At 49.2% G+C, this 20,255-nt stretch overlaps 1 protein-coding gene across 3 annotated transcripts; it reads left to right on the top strand.

Annotated features, from left to right (window-relative positions):
* Positions 1-1,173: 1,173 nt before the first annotated feature.
* On the top strand, positions 1,174-16,130 carry Itih3 (inter-alpha-trypsin inhibitor heavy chain 3). Of its 3 annotated transcripts, XM_031361195.1 has the most exons (22): positions 1,174-1,374; positions 1,972-1,992; positions 2,858-3,024; positions 3,122-3,226; positions 3,443-3,605; positions 4,079-4,192; positions 5,015-5,140; positions 5,384-5,500; positions 6,158-6,326; positions 6,848-6,973; positions 7,222-7,403; positions 8,831-9,016; positions 9,168-9,307; positions 9,791-9,945; positions 10,574-10,576; positions 11,418-11,450; positions 11,699-11,734; positions 11,883-11,996; positions 12,499-12,703; positions 14,829-15,001; positions 15,199-15,310; positions 15,891-16,130. In XM_031361195.1, exons 1-22 carry the CDS (start codon positions 1,282-1,284, stop codon positions 16,018-16,020), a joined length of 2,670 nt encoding a protein of 889 aa, XP_031217055.1. In that variant the 5' UTR covers positions 1,174-1,281; the 3' UTR covers positions 16,021-16,130. The 3 variants fall into 3 exon arrangements, with proteins under 3 accessions (XP_031217055.1, XP_031217054.1, XP_031217056.1); XM_031361194.1 differs by lacking the exon at positions 11,699-11,734 and having other exon boundaries at positions 11,802-11,996; XM_031361196.1 differs by lacking the exons at positions 1,174-1,374; positions 1,972-1,992; positions 2,858-3,024; positions 11,699-11,734 and having other exon boundaries at positions 3,191-3,226; positions 3,496-3,605; positions 11,802-11,996.
* The last annotated feature ends 4,125 nt before the right edge of the window (positions 16,131-20,255 follow it).

Below are 20,255 nucleotides of genomic sequence, written 5' to 3'. Positions count from 1 at the left end.
CCCCCCCCCCCCCCCGAGTGTCTGTTCGAAGCCATCTCTTTTTGTAGCCAGAGCTCTGCATGCCCAGAGCTTTCAGCTGAGAGCATGGTGCCATCCATATGGTAGCTGGCCTCGGCTCAGCTAGACAAGGGTCTACTCTGCCCAGCACATAGAGGTACTCAGAGAAGTCATATCATGGTGGGCATGGGGCATCTGTCCCGAAAAGGCCAGAGGTGGTAGGACCCTGGTGTGGCTCAGGAGGTCCCAGCCCTTATGCAGAAAGTGCTAAGAGTGAACCCCTGGCAGGGTCCTAGGGCGCACAGTGAGCAAATTAAGGCTTCTCCTATCCAGGAAGGGACAGTCCAGCATAAGGTGACAGGACAGACTCCCAGAACATCTGTTGGGACCGGGGAAATGGCTCAATGATAAAGAACCTATACTACTCTTGCAGAGAACCTGAGTCTGTCTCCAGCACCTACACTCACATACACATACACCCACCCTGACAAATAGACATAGACACATAATTAAAATAAAATGTATCTTTAAAAAAATAAGTAAGCTATCACGCTGTGAATAACCACATGACACGGACTTGACGTCTGAGAGACATCCAGAGCTGGTTTTTTTTTTTTTCTCCTTAATTAAGAGCACCTTTTGTCTAAGAAGGAAGAGGGAAGTCAAGGCTCTTGGGCTGGCAGAGGGAGATGATACATGCAGTGAAAGACAGGCACACAGTCGGGGAGAGACACTGAGAGAAGCAGTTTGGAGTCAGATCCCAGAGAGAGCTAGGCTACAGGACTCGGAGTTGGTTCAGTTCATGGGTCCCTGGCAGACACATCAGGTAGTAGAACAAAGGGCTCAGCCACGGGGGTTCTAGCTGGAGAGTGGCTGCCTTGTGAGTGTTGGAGCTGGGATCCAGGCCCAGACTAGAGGCAATGTGGGTGGTAAGGACTAAAACACTGAGCCCTAGATGCAGAGATGCCAGCTGTTCTAAATGCAGCTCACACCACCCTCGTCATCCACACCAGGGAGAGTGGGGGTCACTTGGTTCACACAGCTTCTGCCTTCCCAAAGGCCTCCAGACTTCAGAATACCAGGACTGTAGCCCCAACACTGTTTATTGTATCCACTGGGCCCTCTTCATACAGACTCACTGGGTGGTTACTCCACCCACCCCCAGTTCCCGGAGCTGCTGCCTGCCTCCTGGGCTCTGGCCCGATGGTGCAGGTCATTGACCCTGCTTGGAAAACACTGGGCTGGCATATATAAAGAAAGCAGGCCAGGCCTGTGTGCTCAGCAATGATGACTATGTGGTGGCCTTGCCTTGTCTTGGCTCTGCTCTCTGGCTTGGAGACCTCTGGCTTTCCGAGAAGTCCCCTCCGGCTGCTTGGGGTGAGTTGAACTTCCTATCTGATGTGCGGACTTTGAGGGTCATATGGGCAGAAAACTCCATCCAAGTCCCCTGAGTGAAGAAGAGGAGGCTAAGCACTGGACAGTGTGTTACTGGGATAGTGTTGGACTGTGGAGAACCGAGCTCCAGATAGGACTGATAAACCAGCATGCTATTTAACACAGAGTTCTTCAAACTCCCAGTTCTCAGTTTCTCTACCTGTCACATGGATGACGAGGTCTACAAAGGCCTGTCTTAGGTGCAAAGCAGATGCAGAGGGCTCTACAAAAGGCTAGGTTGAGCCTGATGGGTGGGCGGGTGTTCTGGAAGATGACTAAAGGGACCAGAGCAAGGGAGAACAGAATGAGAGGCCAAGTAAGTTGAGGGCATATGGAGCATGAGGCAGCTTAGGATCTTCTGGCCTCCTCCATAGGTGACCTGATGGCACATCCCTTTCTCTAATTATCCGTTGTCCTTCTTTAACACACGGCCTGGAGGATCCTGTATCTTTGAGCCCTGGCCCTAGAACAAAACCTGCTCCCAGGCCTTTGGTGATCTTGTGCTTGTCCTGACCTCTTTGTTTTTCTTTGTATTTACAGAAACGGAGCCTCCCAGAAGGGGTAAGAACTTCCGGGAGGATACAGACTAGGTGGGGAGGGGGCAGAACCGAGCGGTTGTTCCCTTGCTGAAGGTACAGATCATAATAGCAGCAGTCCCAAAGCTGGAAAACAGCTCATGACCCCATCCTGGCAGAACCCCATGTGACCCAAATACCCTTGGAAAAGAGTGCCATAGCCACAGTCCTCCAGCTTTGTGAGGGTGTGGGGGGCACCTTTCTTTCACACGCACTGATCAAGTACTTGCTGGCACTTGGCTGTGGGATGACAGGGAACAGATGGTGAAGCACGCTGTTACAAAGTATCTAGATTCTTTCTTAACCCAGCATGCCCTGCTCTATCACCCCTATTGGAAAGAGGGTGTCTGGGGACTCGGCACAGGAAGGAGGTGTGTGTTTGAATAAAAGTACCAGTCAACACCAAAGGACATAGGAGGTAGAAAGAGTGTGATGGGAGAAGAGTATGTAGGAAGAGCCATGATGGAGAAAGACTTCTGGGCATAGCTGGAGCTCAGCATGTGAAGAGGCAAGGCTCTCTGTGGAAAACCTAGGGCCAGGTGGAAGAAGAGCCTGGGGAAGGCTTTACTTAGGAGAGGAGCTGGGTCAGAGATAAGCTTTTAAAAGATGGCTGCAGCTGTATGCTGATTGCAGTATTAAGAAGGCAGGGCATGAGCACTGTAGCCAACTGAATGTGGGACAAAGGACACTTCCAGATTCCCACTGTGGATGACTGGAAGGACTAAGACACCCCGGGGCTTCAGAGTCCATGAGGGGGAATTGGGAAGGAAAGTAGCCAGGCTGATGGGTTGGTTTCCCAGGATGCAGTTTAGCTAATTACCACCCAATGATCCTACTCACCTCTCCCGCAGGTGGTAGATGGCATTGAAGTTTACAGCACCAAGATCAGCTGCAAGGTGACCTCCCGCTTTGCTCACAATGTTGTCACCACAAGGGCTGTCAACCGCGCAGACACAGCCAAGGAGGTGTCCTTTGATGTGGAACTGCCCAAGACAGCCTTCATCACCAACTTCACCTTGTGGGTGCCACCCAAGCTGCTAACTTTACGTTCCTTGGTGAGGTGGGGGGTTCTGGCCCAGTATGCCACTCCCTCCCTCTAAACTCTTGATCTGTAGGACCATTGATGGTGTCACCTACCCTGGGAATGTCAAGGAGAAGGAAGTTGCCCAGAAACAATATGAAAAGGCTGTGTCCCAGGGCAAGACAGCCGGTTTGGTCAAGTGAGTATGGATCTTGGGCTTTGAGAGAAGAAAACAACTATGATTTTTGTTATGGCAGCTATGCATATCCCAAGAATATCCCATTTCAAAGCAACTGAGGTTCAGAATAGATAGGGAGGTCTTTAACCTAAGATCTGAGACTTGAACCCAGGGCCAATGAAGGATGGGTTCATGAAGTCTTTGTGCTAAGTATTGTCTTGTGCCCCTGTCCCTTAGGGCCTCTGGGAGGAAACTGGAGAAATTCACAGTGTCTGTCAATGTGGCTGCAGGCAGCAAGGTCACCTTTGAGCTAACCTATGAAGAACTGCTCAAGAGAAACAAGGGCAAATACGAGATGTATCTTAAGGTCCAGCCCAAACAACTGGTCAGACACTTTGAGGTAAGCAGCCATTCCTGCATCCCCTGCTCGGAACCACAGAGAGCCGGGGGAAGGGCGGTAGGGGCGAGGTGAGAGATGGAGGGCAGGTCCCTGGGCTTGGCTGAGGAGGTTTGGAAGCAGCACACTGGCTTTAGCTACAACAGTTGGGAGCCAAGGGGAGGAGTCTTTAGCACCGGGGGCCCTTGAGGACTGTACCACAAAGCACTTCTGAGACACTTGCAACTGGTCCATTTTATCTACATCAAGGTTAAAAGGAAAAGGAAATTGAAATACTGTGGTTGTAGAACTCAGGATCAATGGCAGACAGATGATGCAAATGTTTTGTGCAGCCACACCCTTTAAACTTTTCTGGTAGCTGTCACCATCGTCCGTGAGGCTCCCTGTATCACCACAGACCCATGTCATTTCCCTTGACTGTGTCCCAGACCTCTGCACTGTTGCAGTGTGACATCTCCTTCATTTGGCCATTTCAGATTGATGCGCACATCTTCGAGCCACAGGGCATCAGCATGCTGGATGCTGAAGCCTCATTCATCACTAATGACCTTCTGGGAAGCGCCCTCACCAAGTCCTTTTCAGGGAAAAAGGTGATGTGGATTCCTCTGGGGCTTGGGATGCAGGGGGTAGGCCATCAGTCTTGACTTTGCTGATCTAAGCATGGTGGGGGTGGTCTGTCTGTGACGTTACCTTTCCCCTCAGTCAATGGGTCATCTGGGTGAATGCTAATGCTAACCTGCTAGAAGATTCGGGATCTCAACTCTACCAGGACAACGGGGAGACAGGAAGAAGCCTAGTTTCATTCTACCCTAGCAAATAAACAGACGGTGGGGGCATTGCTGATCAAGAAACTGAGGCTAGCTTTGCTGATTCCATATTCTTGGTGCTAGGCAGTTGACACCAGTCACTGAGCCCCATGCTATTCCAGGGCAGGAGTCCAGTGACAATGGGAAGTGGATGAGGAAGTATAAAGATCAAATCCCAGCTGTCTAGGCTCTCCAGAGAGACTTTCAAAGAGCCTACATTTAAGAGAGCTGCTAGAATCTGGATGCTCCCAGTCTCTTTCACTCTAACACCCCCTTCGCCACTTGCATCCTTCCACATCCCTTTGGGTACCAACTCCAATGTGTAAAACACTCATCACAAGGTTTTTTCATATGGAGCAAACTCCCATGCCCAAGTAACTTCTGGAGCTGAGCTAAAGAGCTGGGATGAGGCAGCCAGAAGAGAGGAGAAAGACTAAATGAAAATGATAGCCCTCCCCACCCCAGACAGGTTCTGATCACCCAGAGAAGGAGGTATTCAGAAAGATGGGGCATGGGAGCAGCTTTATCCAGGAGGGACTGTCTGCTCTTCCTGTCTGTCAGTGGGCCGCCTTCTTTAAGCTCAAGGCTCTTCCCTCCTTCCCCCAGGGGCATGTGTCTTTCAAGCCCAGCTTAGACCAGCAGCGCTCATGTCCAACCTGTACAGACTCCGTCCTCAACGGGGACTTCACCATCGTCTATGACGTGAACAGAGAGTCTCCAGGGAATGTACAGGTAGAAGTTGATGGCTCTACCGGGCTTACTTGCCCCATCATCATGGTGGGGAGAGGCCCAGTGTCCTAAAGGGCTTCAGTAGCAGCCTTTCCTCCCATCTTTAGCACCAGCTCCCTTGTACAGCACCTCCTGGAGAGTGAAAATGGGACACTTTTTTCCTCCAGTGACAAACTTTTCATTTCCACTTGCAAGAGAGGCATTGCTAAACAGGCATTGGCCTCCTCCTCTCTCCCACCCTTGCAGATAGTCAATGGCTACTTTGTGCACTTCTTTGCACCCCAAGGCCTTCCAGTGGTGCCGAAGAACATAGTCTTTGTGATTGACGTCAGCGGCTCCATGTCTGGTCGGAAAATCCAGCAGGTTTGTCTTCACCCAACCCCTCCCAGCACTCAGGGCAGCACTGGGGTGTAGAAATGATAGGAGGAAGAGGGTTTTTTAAAAAATTTATTATTATGAGCCGGGTGGTGGTGGCACATGCCTTTAATCCTAGTACTTGGGAGGCAGAAGCAGGCGGATTTCTGAGTTCCAGGCCAGCTTGGTCTACAAAGTGAGCTCCAGGACAGCCAGGGCTATACAGAGAAACCCTGTCTTGAAAAACCAAAAAAAAAAAAAAAAAAAAAAAAAAAAAAAAAAAAAAAAAAAAAAAAAAAAAATTATTATTTTAATGTATGAGTACTCTATCTGCTTATACACCCACATGCCAGAAGAGGGCATCAGATCACATTATGGTTGTAAGCCACCATGTGGTTGCTGGGAATTGAACTCAAGAGCAGCCAGTGCCTTTAACTGCTGAGCCATCTCTCCAGCCCCAAGATTCTAGTGGAAAAGGCAGGATCATACAGAATCTAAGACTACTCAAGCTTTTACCCACTTCCACAGGGAGTTGGGCCCTAGGTAATACTAACACACATAAGGATAAGGCTAGTAGGAGCTCCTCTGTCAGCCTAGGCTGCGAAGCAACCTGGCTTATCTCTCTTGCCTGTCTTTATGGTCTGTCTGTCTGTCTTCTTCCCGCAGACCAGGGAAGCCCTCCTCAAAATCCTGGATGACATGAAAGAAGATGACTATCTGAATTTCATTCTCTTCAGCACCGATGTGACCACCTGGAAAGATCACCTAGTTCAAGCCACCCCTGCAAACCTTGAGGAGGCCAGGACATTTGTGAAGAGCATCCGCGATCAAAGCAGTGAGCAGGGGAAAGGAGGCAGATGTGTAGTCCACTAGTTCCCTTTTCTCGCAGCCTGTCTCTGTCGTGTCTCTCCCTTGAGGTAAACCTCAGACTTGAAGATCAGACACCAGGGTGCCTCCCCTGCAGCCTAGGGAAACCCGTTCTCAGCACTTCTCACCCATCATTCTGGTGCCCACAAGTCTCAGCATGATAGACCCACAGGGGACCCTGTTTCCTGTGGAAAACAGACATCTATATCATTCCCTTCGCACTCCTGTTGACTCCACCTGACTGCTTGCCATATTGCTATAATCATCACATGCTTGGAACCTCTGAGCATCCCTTTGATGCCAGTGTGAAAGTCTATGCGTTTGTCCACATATGCCAATGTTTACTGAGTCTTTCTATGTACAGGATGACTTAGTCCTTGGCACAAGAGCAGGGTCTACTGCCTCAGTCTCCTTCAACAACCTTGTACTCTGGCACCCCAAGGACACTCACTCCCCACCTAATGGCTCTGTCTTTCTGTTGGTGTACAGTGACTAACATCAATGATGGGCTGCTGAGGGGCATTGAAATGCTGAATAAGGCCCGAGAGGACCACATGGTCCCAGAGAGGAGCACCTCCATCATCATCATGTTGACAGATGGGGATGCCAATACTGGTGAGGGAGAGGGAGGCTTGAACCCAAGGTGAGTGCCTGCCTGCTTGCCTGCCTGCCTGCCTGTGTAGCTGGCTCACTACAAGACGTTGGATGTCTTTTCTTGGGGTTCCCTAGCATCTTGTGAGCCCCTTGAAGGCAGGTACATCCCTATCCTTGTCAAGGCTCCCCATGAGCTCTGCATGTCAAGAGCCAGATCTCCGCCGCAGAGATAGTGGAGATGATCCTCAGTACGAATGCACTTTCTACAGGCGAGAGCAGACCTGAAAAGATCCAGGAAAATGTCCGGAATGCCATCGGGGGCAAGTTCCCTTTGTATAACCTGGGTTTTGGCAACAATCTGAATTATAATTTCCTGGAGACTTTGGCCCTGGAGAACCACGGGCTTGCCCGGCGCATTTATGAAGACTCTGATGCCAACTTGCAGCTGCAGGTACATTTTACCTCACATGCTATCTCCCAGGCAGCTATTTCTACCACTAAAGTGACAACTTTAGGTATCAGATGGAGCCTCCTCTCTGTTAAAGTGTACCTCTGGCTGCATCTTGTTCTATTCTACATAAAACAGAGCTGCCTCCTCTGCAGAACTGGCAGATCAAACACAGGACATTCAGCTAACCTATATGTCTTATGAGCAATAAGAAATTTTTATGTAAGCATGCCCAAACGTTTCATAGAACAGTGGTTTACTAAGTACATGACCGCTGACAAGGTGGCTTAAATAACAGAAACACTGTCTCACGGTTTTAGAGGCTACAAGTAGGAGATCAGGTGACAGGGGGTTGGTGCCTCTCTGAGGGAAGGTTCTGTATTCGCCCCAGTTCTTGACTTGTCACAGTCCTCTTCTTCTCGGCCCTTCTCATGCATTCCTTCGTTGTGTGTCTGTATCCAATTTCCTCTTTTTAAAAAGACCCAGGGATATTGGATTAGGGCCCAACCTCATGACATCATTGGATCATCTGTGTAGAGAATTTACCTCCAAATAAGGTTGCACTCTGAGGGTTAGGCTGTTGGGAGTGCAGTACAAATCTGACCCGTGTCAGACACAGATCTCTATACAATAAAACAATATTTAAAAATACTTGCTAGCCAAATGTAACTGTGTGTCTCCCTCTTCAGTCTGAATCTAGGACCTCCCTCAGGTGGCGGGCAGCACCCCCACGTGCTGCACCAGACTGCAGGGCTTTCCTCCCCTCTGAGCACATCCCTTCCTCCGACTAATATTTCTTTATCCAAAGTTCTGCACCCAGAATTCTGTCCTTTCCTTTTGTTCCCTCTAGTCTTTAAGACAGTGGGGACAGGCAGGCAGTGGTGGCACATGCCTTTAATCCCAGCACTCGGGAGGCAGAAGCAGGTGGATCTCTGTGAGTTCAAGGCCAGCCTAGTCTACAGAGAGAGTTCTAGGACAGCTAGGGCTACACAGAAAAGCCCTGTCTTGAAAAAACCTAATAAAATAATAAATAATAATAATGACAACATAAAAAGAGGCTTAACATTTATGGGCTGGAGAGATGGCTCAGTGGTTAAGAGTGCTCGCTGCTCTTCCAGAGGTCCTGAGTTCAATTCCCAGCAACCACATGGTGACTCAGAACCATCTGTAATGGGATTGGATGCCCTCGTCTGGTGTGTCTGAAGACAGCCACAGTGTACTCACACAAACAGTGCCCTCGTAGAAGACTGTGCTCTCCTAGACCCAGGGCACAGCTAGAACCATTTAAAAATGAAGACCAAGGGAAAGGATCAGTTAGCCCTTGAGGACCAAATGCCACCTCGTAGCATTTATGAGACCAAGCTATCCTGGGCTTCTCCATGTCTCCCCTGGGGGGTCTGAGGTGACTGGACCCCTGATCTGACTTACAGGGCTTCTATGAAGAGGTAGCTAACCCACTGCTGACTAACGTGGAGGTGGAATACCCCGAGAATGCCATCCTGGATCTCACCAGGAACAGTTACCCCCACTTCTACGATGGCTCTGAGATTGTTGTAGCAGGGCGCCTGGTGGACAGAAACATGGACAACTTCAAAGCAGATGTGAAGGGCCATGGGGTGAGTGGGAATGGATGCCTGGGGCATGCTAGGAATAAAGGGTCAGCAGTGACGGGCCCAAGGCTTCCTGGAGTGGCATCCTCTGAACCCGGCCACCATAACTCCACGATCCTGCTCTCAAGTTCCTCACTTGCTCCAATTCCCCACACAGGCCTTGAATGACCTGACCTTCACAGAGGAAGTAGACATGAAGGAAATGGACGCAGCCCTGAAAGAGCAAGGCTACATTTTTGGGGACTACATTGAGCGGCTCTGGGCCTACCTCACTATTGAGCAGCTTCTGGAGAAACGGTGACTTGGCCTGCCCTCACCTAGCTGTCTAGCACCGACCACAGCTCTGACTGTGTTCTGGCAGAGCCAGAGGAGTAACACAGCCATCCTCTGAGGAAGGACATCACCATGAATATTCTAGCTGCTCTGTCCCTCCTCTACCCATCTCAACCAGCAAACAGTGCCGAAGGCTGAGAGTGGCTCTAGGGCAGGAGAGGGCCTTAGCTTTTTCTCTTCATCATCAGCACCCAGTGATAGGGAGATTGAAGAGCAGTGTTGGGGGCAAGCCCCAACACCCTGAGGGTGTAGCTGAGCATCCTTGAGAGGGCAGTGTCCCCTGTCCTCTCCAGTGAGCTCCACTAAGTGGGACCAAGGATGTGGGTGGTGGAGGAAGGGGAGATGTTCCCTAGCTGTCACTGGAGATTCTAGTTTGGTTGGGGACTTAGTGGGAAAGGAAGCAGTATGGTGTATTCTGGGTTGACTCTGAGCTGTTCCTCCTCACAGCAAGAATGCCCATGGGGACGAGAAGGAGAACATCACAGCGGAGGCCCTTGAGCTGTCCCTCAAGTATCACTTTGTAACTCCACTGACCTCCATGGTAGTGACCAAGCCTGAGGACAATGAGGACCAGACATCCATTGCTGATAAGCCTGGGGAAGGTGGGCACAGGGAGAGAAGGCCAGAATCTAGGATCCTCCCTCTAAGATCCTGGACCCTAGAATCCCAGCAGAGGAATTGGCTAGGCTGGGGACACCAGACCTTTTGAAGGGGGGCATGTTTGGAATTATCTGGAGGGGTATGGAAGAGTGAAGTGGTTACCAGGGGCACGGGGTAGGGGCCAGTAGGAGTCTTTAAGTCTCTCAAGGGATGGAAGCCAAGAGAGCACACCATCTAGGGACAGTTAGACAAGAGGTGCTCTAACCCCAAATCTCGACCTGGGACAAAGTACCAGGGACCGGGGATGTGTGAGAAAAAAGAGGCCCTGAGAGCTGGAATCTTGAGATCAAACATCTTCAACAAGACCCCAGATTGTACTCTCCAAGGGGAGCCCCAAGTGTGTACAGCAACATGGGAGCCTGGCATTGAGAGGCATGGGGAACAGTGACCTCAGTCACACAGGCACAGTCCCTGTTTTCTAGGAGTTTTTGGTTCTAGGAGACACCCTATGGGGACAAAACTAGCTCTAAGCCGGGCCACAGAGCACTCTCATTGGTCGCAGTGGCCTAGTCAGTAGCCTATGTCTAATATGGCTTTTCTCCTTTCTCCCTCACTGTGCCTGCATGTTAGAAGGTAAGCTTCATGTGATGGATGGAGGGAGAGAGTAGGGGAGGGAGGGAGGGAGAAAGAGAGGAGGGAAGAAGTGAGGGAGAGAGGGACTGAAGAGTGTTCAGACCCACGCCAAGTCTCACGGCTCCCATTCCTTAGGTTGAAGATGCCTTCCCTATCTCAGGATGGACCGATCAATGAGTGTCCTCCTGTCTGCAAAAATGAGTAATTTTTATACCTAGCACTTTCACGTGACCCCCCAGTAATCCACACATGAATCTTTTCCAATTCTCATTATGTGAGTGTGCAAAGCCCAGAGTAAACTCAGCCAGTAGCTGATCTGGGACATAGGCTTAGGCACTTGGGCCCGGTGCCCATGCTGAAGGTGTCTGGGAACCAAGGCACTTTACATTTCTCTCACTGTGAAATGAGAACACTCTAACCCTCCTGTGTGCTAGCGTTGGGCAAGTCTCAGCCCCTGCCAAGCTGCCCACCTTAATCTCTAAAGAGCACAAGTTCATTAGGCCACCACTTCCCCTCAGGAGCTACCAAGACCACGGAGGAGCAACATACATTGTGGGTCTCACCCTATCCCCCCCAGGGGCTGAGGAGTTCACAGAGGGCTGTGAACATTGCTCACAAAGGGTAGGCTGACTGTGATGTGATAGATTTACACTTTAGCCACACCAAAATATGCTCCTCGTACTACCAACAGCCCTGAAAGGGATTCCCTGGGCAAGTCTGCCAATGTTGGGGCCCCGGTGGGGACCAGTAGCCTTAAGGCTGACAGAAAGCATAAGGTTGGGAGCTGGGGGGAAGCCCTTGGCTGTTGCTCATGACTGCCCTTTGTTTGACACTTTACTAGCTATCTCTGAGAGCAAGTCCATGGCCTACTTGAGTGAGTACATGACACTGCCCCAGAGCCCTCCCTGCCCCGGCCCCTTCTGTAGTGTTTCTTGAATCAACCTCTGTCACAGGCTGATTGACCAGTTGTCCTAGGGAGGCTGCATGCTGGTGGAGAGGAAAGAGGGAATGAAATCACTGGGGGATCAAATTGGGAGAGGTATAAGCCAAATTCTGAATGGAGGTTCCAGATCTCCCCAGGACAGCTTGCTTCGTTCAATCTGGTCTCCCTTTGTTCCGTAGCCAGTTACCAGTCCCGTCAGACCCCCTACTATTATGGTGAGTTGCTTGGCTCCCCCCACCTTGTCAAGATTCAGGGTTATGGGTGTCTTGCTCTTGCCCACAGCCCCAGGAGTCCTGGGAAGGCCAGGAGGCCAGGGAAGTCTTGTGGTACAGGGTGTCAGCCCATTCTTCGATATGTTCTCAGTGGATGGGGACCCCCACTTCATCATCCAAGTCCCAGGAAAAAACGACACCATCTGCTTCAACATTGATGAGAAGCCTGGCACAGTGCTGCGCCTTATTCAGGACCCAGTCTCAGGTGGGGCTATAAGCTGGGGTTCTTTCTGTCAGGATCTGAGAGCCCAGGTGAGTCCATGAACCAGGTCCTCCTGACTCTAGTAATTATCCATCTTCATATACAAAATACTCTGCACAAGGGAGGAGGGGCCAGCCAAACAGCAAGACCCACTAAGTGCCTAGTGCTATTAGAAACATACCCACTAAATGCCTAATGCTATTATTGAGAGGTAGAGATATGGGAAGCCTGACATTGAGGATGGAACCGGCCTGTATATTGGGAGCAGTTTTTTTCTCTCTCTCACAATGCTCCCTGACCCAGGAAAGGGAGAAGGTCCACAATATCCCAGCATGCTCCAGACCTGAAGCTTCTAGCACGGAATTTGGCTTGGACTCTCTGGTGTTTCCTTGGGGCTCTGCCTCTGCTTCCCCTCAGATTGCCTTGCAAGAGGAAGACATCTCTACAAGCCTTATGGATTGAAAAGACCTCACTGGTCTCTGTTCTCGGCCCACCCTTCCGGCAGGTATCACTGTGACTGGACAGATCATTGGAGATAAGGGAAGTAACGCTTCTTCCAGGACAGGGAAAACTTATTTTGGCAAACTGGGCATTTCCAATGCTTGGATGGACTTCCGGGTTGAGGTGACCACAGAGAAGATCATCCTAGGGAACGGGGCTGCACTGAGCACGTTCAGCTGGCTCGACACAGTCACGGTCACACAGACCGGGTAAGTTCTCTAAACGCAGGATTCTCACAGGAGTCATAGGAGAGACTGACGGCCAGAATTCAGATCCCAGAGGATGGTAACCATGGGATAGGGCACCAATCCTTGAGACCCTTGTCATAGCCAAAATTTGTAGCTGGACAGTGTGCAGGACTCACTTTGAGGAAAGCCATAACCGTATGAAAGCCTTAGGTGGAAGCCATGTGCAGTGGTTCACATGTAGTCCAGTGCTTGGGAGGCCTAAGGGCAAAGGACTGCTTGAGGCCACAAGTTTAACACTGGCCTTGGTGATATAACAAGGCCCCATCTCTAAAATTTTATTTATCATAATCATCATCACCACCACCACCATCATCATCATCAGTATTTCTTGCCCCCTCCCCTACACACTCTGTGCCACTTACGACACATGTTGTGAGTAAGTCAGAGGATGACTTTGTGAACTCAGTTCTCTCTCCTCCTGCCTGAGTTATCTGAGTTCTGTGGCTTCTGGAGGAGGCTGAACTCAGGCTAGCATGCTTGTACAGGAAGCACCTTTATGCAATGAGCCATTTCATCAGCCCTTGCAAGAACCCATTCCTAAACAGACAGGAGGGTTGAATGTGATTGCAAACATCTTTAATCCCAGCAGCTGGGAGACAGAGCCAGGATAATACCAAAAGTTCCAGGTCGGCATGGGTTACATGACGAGTTCCAGCCTAGCGTATGAACTCACATAGACCATGGCCTGGAACATGGACAAGACCTGCATAGGTTCAAGCCAGAGGAGGCATGAACATCGAGAAGGGGAAGTGGACTTAAAGTCCTACCCCTCACCAAGAAACTACTTGACACTGATACCCAATGGCAAAGGAAGAACCCATTTTTCTCCATTGGAATGTCACTGGCTATAACAACAATGCTCCAGGGCCGCCCACGCCCAGGAGCAGTTAGCCAATGCCGAATAATCTGTGGTTTGTTGGCTTTGCTTTTGTGGTTTCTTGTTTTGGTTTGTTTGCTTGTTTGTTTTATTGGTGTTTTGCTTGTTTGTGTTTGTTTTGATTTTGTTTTTGTGTGTGTATCTATCTATCTATCTATCTATCTATCTATCTATCTATCTATCTATCTTTTTTTTTTGGTTTCTCGAGACAGGGTTTCTCTGTAGCCCCAGCTGTCCTGGAACTCACTCTGTAGACCATGCTGGCCTCGAACTCAGAAATCCGCCTGCCTCTGCCTCCCAAGTGCTAGGATCAAAGGCGTGCGCCACCACCGCCCGGCTCTATCTATGTTCTATTTATAATCTATCACCTATCTATCTATCATTTATCTATCCTCTACCTATTTATTATCTATCATCCACCTATCTATCATCTATCTATTATCTACCTATCACCTATCTATCATTTATCTATCTATCTCTATCTATTCATCTATCATCTATTATCTATCATCCATCTATTATCTATCATCTCTATCAAGCTATCTATCACCTCTTTATCATCTATCCATCCATCTATTCATCTACCCATCTATCATCTATATTTAGCATCTATCTTTCTATCTACCTATCCATCTATCTATTTGTGTGTATGTCTGAGGAAGAATGGGCAGAGAATATATAGCTGGGGGGGGGACCTGGAGGGAGATGGGGAAGGAAAACATGATAAAAGTATATTGTATAAAATACGTTTTACTTAAAATATTTTTTAAAAATTAAAATTAATTAAAAAAACAAGCAGGAAAGAAGGGAGGGAGGGAAGGTAGGATGAAGGAAGGATTTGCAGCTTCTCTTGCTGAATCTGCTAGTTCCTAAGCTTCATAGCTCTTCCCGTGTTGGAGTCCCAGGGATCCCAGTCTTCCCACTGAGGCTCAAAGAGGGTACAAGCTGCCCAGGATCACACAGAGCCTGAGCTGGTTCCAGGCCTCTGGGTTTCTAGGCCTCTTTCCTGCCCCTAGAGGAACCAAGGCATACTCTGTAGAGGGGACAGATGACTATCTGCAGCAGTCTTATCCCAACATTGAGGTAGCGTCTGGCATCTGTGTGCTGTCAGGTGACATGCACATGGAGGCCTTGCTGAAAAGCCCTGACTCAGACAGTTAATGCCTCGATCACGAGGACTCACTACCTAGGCCTCCTCTTCTCTCCTAGGCTGTCTGTAACAATCAACAGGAAAAAGAATGTGGTGGTGTCCTTTGGAGATGGGATTAGCTTTGTGATCATCCTACACCAGGTTTGGAAGAAACATCCGGTTCACCAGGACTTCCTAGGGTTCTACGTGGTGGACAGTCACCGGATGTCAGCACAGACACATGGGCTCCTGGGTATGAAATACCTAAGACTGCAGGCTGCTTAGTTACGTGGAAGCACCGGGAATAGATGTGCAAAGCTACAAGCTACCTAGCCACCTATACCTGGTTCACGACATGCCTGTTCAGCCCTTGCATCAGTCCTGAAAAGCCGGTGGCCATGGCCCCCATGGCGACAGACAGAGACTGACTGTTAATGTCTTCATCCCCAGGCCAGTTCTTCCAACCCTTTGACTTTGAAGTGTTTGACCTCCGCCCAGGCTCTGACCCCTTGAAGCCAGACGCCACAATGACAGTGAAGAGGCATCGGTTGACTGTCACCAGGTGAGGTGGCATCTCTTTCACCCTCACCCCACCTAGTACCAAGACAGGAAGAAAGAACCCTCTGGGCTGTAGCACCCATTTTGTAGGCTCTTGTTTTCTTTGGGGTACCCTTATTTCTTTTTGAGGTCTTGGTCCTTTTAAACTCCTCCTAATCAAGGATTAGCTCAAACCTGGCTCCCTAGAAAGAACAATCACATGACTTCATTCTTGACAAAAGAACTATAGACTCTCCAACCTTAATCCAGGCATGGTGGCATATGCTTGCAATCTCAGTCCTTAGAGGTGGAGGTAGAAAGATCAGGAGTTCGGGTAGTTGGCTATTTAGCAAGTTCAAGGTCAGCCTAGGCTATAGGAGACCCTGCCTTAAACATTAAAATATCAAATAAAAAAATAAGATATCAAAAAATTTTCAGGTGTTAGATGGAGGGATATAGCAAGGTGGCAAAGCACTTACTTAGGACATGTAGGGCCCTGGATTTAATCCGAGCACTGCAAAAACACTAAAAAGAATCTCCTTCAACCTTTGGTCCACGGTGTCCACTCACCCAGTGCCTTATAGCATCTTTTTCTTCTCTCCCAGGGGCTCCCAGAAAGATTACAGGAAGGATGCCAGTGTTGGCACCAAGGTCAACTGCTGGTTTGTCCATAACAATGGAGAAGGGCTAATTGATGGTGTCCACACCGACTATATTATCTCCAGCTTGTTCTGAGTACACATGCCAGCTGCTGCTGAAGTAAAAGGCCTGGGTTGCCTGGAATAAGGGCACAGAATGGGATTTGTGGGAAGGACAGGGAAAATAAAGTCCATCATGTAAACCAATACAGCTGTTAGTCTGTGAGAGCCTTCATGAGCCACTACGAGAAACACGATGGCTGTTAGGAAGGCAGCTTTCTGGGACAGACAAGTGTGGGACAGAGTTTTTTGGGGTGACACCTTGAGGAATCCACAATTGATGATGAGCAAAGGGTCTCTGAGACACCAGGAAGGGTGCAGTGGGGTGAGTCTAAAATCCAAGGATGTCTTACATCAGGGGCCATGGCTCAAGAGTACCTTCTTTCATCACGGTGACAAGAAGCAGAGTAATGGAGGGAGGGAGAAAGGCTTGAGAGGATAGAGTTCATCATGGTGGGGCACACATGTAGCTGGAATGACCTTGGTCAGGGTTGGTAGTAAATTGCCCCGTGGCTTCCTCATATAGCAAAATCAGAAGCAGAAACTGGAACATGAAGCAGGTCTGGCCTAGCTCATGAAGCCTTGCCCCCTAGTGACCACTTCCTTCAACTAGGCCTCACCCCTTAAAGGTTCTATGACTTCCCCAAACATAGTGCTGCTATCTGGTGGTCTGAGTGTTCAAACACTTGAGCCATGGAGGATATCCCATATTTACACAGTAAGAAGAGGGGGCATTCATTTTGGCTCACAACGTCTGAAGTCAACCTATGGCTTCTTGGCTCTGACCCTGTGTTTGTGTGGTGACACAATCCATCATGGTTAGGAGCATGTACCAGCAGAAGTCTGTTTACCTAAGGATAACCAAAAAGGAAAAAGAGAGCCAGGCATGGTGACACATGCCTGTAAGCCAGCAATTGGAAGGCAGAAGCAAGAGAACTGAGGTTAGCCTAGGTTATATAGAGAGGTGCTGACCAGCCTGAGCACATACAAGACTCTATCTCAAAAACAAGACAAAACAAAACCAAAAAGAAAGAAAGTTAAAATCTGAAGGAAGACAGGAGGAGGAAGAGGGAGAGAAGGACAGAGAGATGCAAATGTGGCTCATTCCTGTAATCCCAGAACTTGGGAGGTAGAGGAATGATGATCAGGAGTTCAAGGCCAGCCTAGGATACAGGAGACCCTGTTTCAGAAAGAGAGTGAAGGAGGAGAGGAGGAGAGGGAGAGAGAGAGAATATGTGTGTGTATGTGTGTGTGTGTGTGAGAGAGAGAGACAGAGACAGAGAGAAAGAGACAGAGGCAGAGACAGACAGAGACAGAGAGAAACATACAGAGAGACAGAGAGAGACACACAGAGAGACAGAGAGGGTTCCCTTCAAGGGCATGGCCCTTAGTGACCCAAATTCCTTCCACTACACCCAACCTTCTGAGGCTCCATTATGTCCTAATAGCGCTACAGGCTGGTGATCACACTTTAAGCTCATAGGCTTGTGGTGACATTCCAGATGTAAAACATAGCACCACTTATCGATTCAATTACCCACCCGGCCATCTGCCCACCCACTCACTTCCGTGCACCCAGTGGCTCTTGGAGTCAGCAACTAGGCATGATACCCACAGCCAGGATCTGAGGCAGAGTGTAACACAAGTTCTTACCTTCACAACCACCACAGTTTGCCCTCAGGAGGGCCAGGACTCCCCAGATCCTTCCATCACCTCATGATGGCCACTTTCTCCATTCCAATGAGCACAGGGTGCGTTAGGGAGACAGAGAGGTCCCTAGAGAGGGACTTGAAGATATCTCCAGCCAGTGTGCTTGGGCTTCTATGGAGCTTTGCACAGAACACAGCTTACTCTTGCTTTGCCTGAATCTGTGCACTAGCACATCCCCTTCATCCGTCTGTATACTAGGACATAACCCTTCATCTCTGTGCACTAGCACATCCCCTTCATCCCTCTGTACCTAGCATATCACCTTCATCTCTGTGTGCACTAGCACATCCCCTTCATTTCTGTGTACACTAGCACATCCCCTTCATCCCTCTGTACCTAGCATATCACCTTCATCTCTGTGTGCACTAGCACATCCCCTTCATTTCTGTGTGCACTAGCACATCCCCTTCATCCCTCTGTGCACTAGGACATCGGCCTTCATTGCTCTTGGGACAAGAAGCCTCTGTCCTCTCTACTTTCTGTCCATACTCCAGGTGTTTCTCTGCACCATTCAGCTTCCAGACACACAAGCTGCTCCTAACTGTCATGTGATCATCCTGCCTGGATCCTTTGTGCCTTCAGCATCTCTGGCTGAGGGCCTAAGGGATGCTGGGCAGAAGATCCTGGAGAAGGAAGCAGTGGGTAGCTTGCTAGATGGCTGAGCAGAGAGTTTAATAAAACTAGAGTTAAGAATCAAGCCCAGGACCATCTTCAATGCAGAGTGCATGTGCATGTGCATGTGCATGTGCATGTGCATGTGCATGTGTATGTGTATGTGTATGTGTATGTGTGTGGGGGTTGGGGTTGGGGTGGCTTGTGGCTATGGGTCACAAGAATTGTCATGCATCTCACTACAGAAGGCCCACAGAATTTCCCACGGCTGGTGTCATAGCAGGCTTTCCAGTGCCCAAACTGGTCAAGGGCCTGGAGGGGAGGGAAGATGACTCCTGGTCCCTACCATTCTAGAGTGAGTGATAGCATGAGACTTGGCTCCCAAACTGAAGGCCTTTCCCTGATCCAGGGGGTATGTGGGAAGAAGGCTGGAGAATTAACCCAGCCCAAATTCTGCCCCTTCCTCAACACACAAGAAGGGAGGCACCTCTGCTCAGGAAGGCATTAGTCTGGCTCTGTTTTCTCCCCCCTCCCACAGTACCCCAGCTCCCCTGCTCCTCCTGAGAGCCAGACATGGGAACATAGGCCTTGCTCCAGGTGAAGAGTGTGCCACTTGGGCTGGCCCTTTCCTAGCCTACAGCACCTTTTTTTTTCTCTTTCCAGAACTCAGTTAAGTGTCCCATCTCTTGGCCAGGCTTCTGCTGTCCCCTGATCATGGGTGTCTTTGTTCTACTTCCTCAGAGTAACCTTCCCTTTGTCCTTCAGAACCACCCCTAGGAAGCCTTTCTTGCCATCTCCAGGATGGGCAAGTAAGTACCCATCAACGTTAATTTCGTCACCTTGACAGAATCAGAATCACTTGTGAACGGAGTCTAGGGGAGGACTTCTTTAGGACTTGGTCAGGGATCCCTTCGAGGGATTTTATTAATTGGGTTAATCAAGGTGGGAAGACACACCCTGGATGTAGGCAGCAGCATTTCTTGGGCTGGACCCTGGACTGAAAAGGACAGCAGGAAACAGCTGAGCCCTGGTGTGAATGCATTCATCTACAGTTCTCCGCTCTATAGTGCAGATGTGATGTGGAAATGATCCATGCAAGACAGACAGTCTGACTAATTAAGCTGAATAAAATTATATAAATAATTTCATTAGCCAATGTTCAAAAGAAGACTCATGTCTCTTGGTATCAAAGACCAGAGGAAACCACAATTACATCAGTGTTTAGGGGCGGTTGAAGCAACATCTGTTGTTTTGCAGAGCTTAGCGGGATTTTCCAGATACCACATGACAATTATTTCTGATTTATGCTTCCTATTAGTTATTTTAGTTTTATGTTTTAGCTTGCTCAAACATCAGTTATTCTGGTTAGTATGTCTGGGCCATGGTTAGGGTCACAGACAGATCTAAAAGATTTGCCAAGGCAGATGTGGCTATTGGAGGTACTGGTGTGTGTGTGTGTGTGTGTGTGTGTGTATCTAAGGAATGTCTAGGCAGACACAAAATAAAGTCAGGAAAAGATGGCATCACCTCAGTCATTTCAAGGTGACTAGCTGAGTCAAGGTCTTGCTGCTTTACCACCCACAATGATGGACTTTGTGACCTGAAATCATCGCAGACACCTTTATCTCTTAAGTTGCTTCTGTCAAAGTATATTGTCAAAGTATATTGTCACAGCAATGGAACAGAACTTAGACAGTGCCTAGTGTAATCCAACCCTTGGTCCAGTGCCCCGAGCAGCCCCCAGTGGATAGAAAAGGAAAGGCTGGTGGTTCAACTGCCCTGCAGGTACTGGCCCGCACTGACTTTCAGGCTGGGCCCAGATGGTTGTGCTCTAGGAGGGTGAATGTGGGCCAGGCAGGCTCACTTATCTCTAGTCCCACAGGAAGTCTTTCATCCTGGGCATGAGGTCCTCTGCCAGGGTGGCTAGGTGGAGGAACCTCAGTGCAAGAT

Source organism: Mastomys coucha, unplaced genomic scaffold, assembly GCF_008632895.1.
Source record: "Mastomys coucha isolate ucsf_1 unplaced genomic scaffold, UCSF_Mcou_1 pScaffold9, whole genome shotgun sequence".
Lineage (NCBI taxonomy): Eukaryota > Metazoa > Chordata > Mammalia > Rodentia > Muridae > Mastomys > Mastomys coucha.
This window is presented reverse-complemented; position numbering and strand designations above follow the sequence as displayed.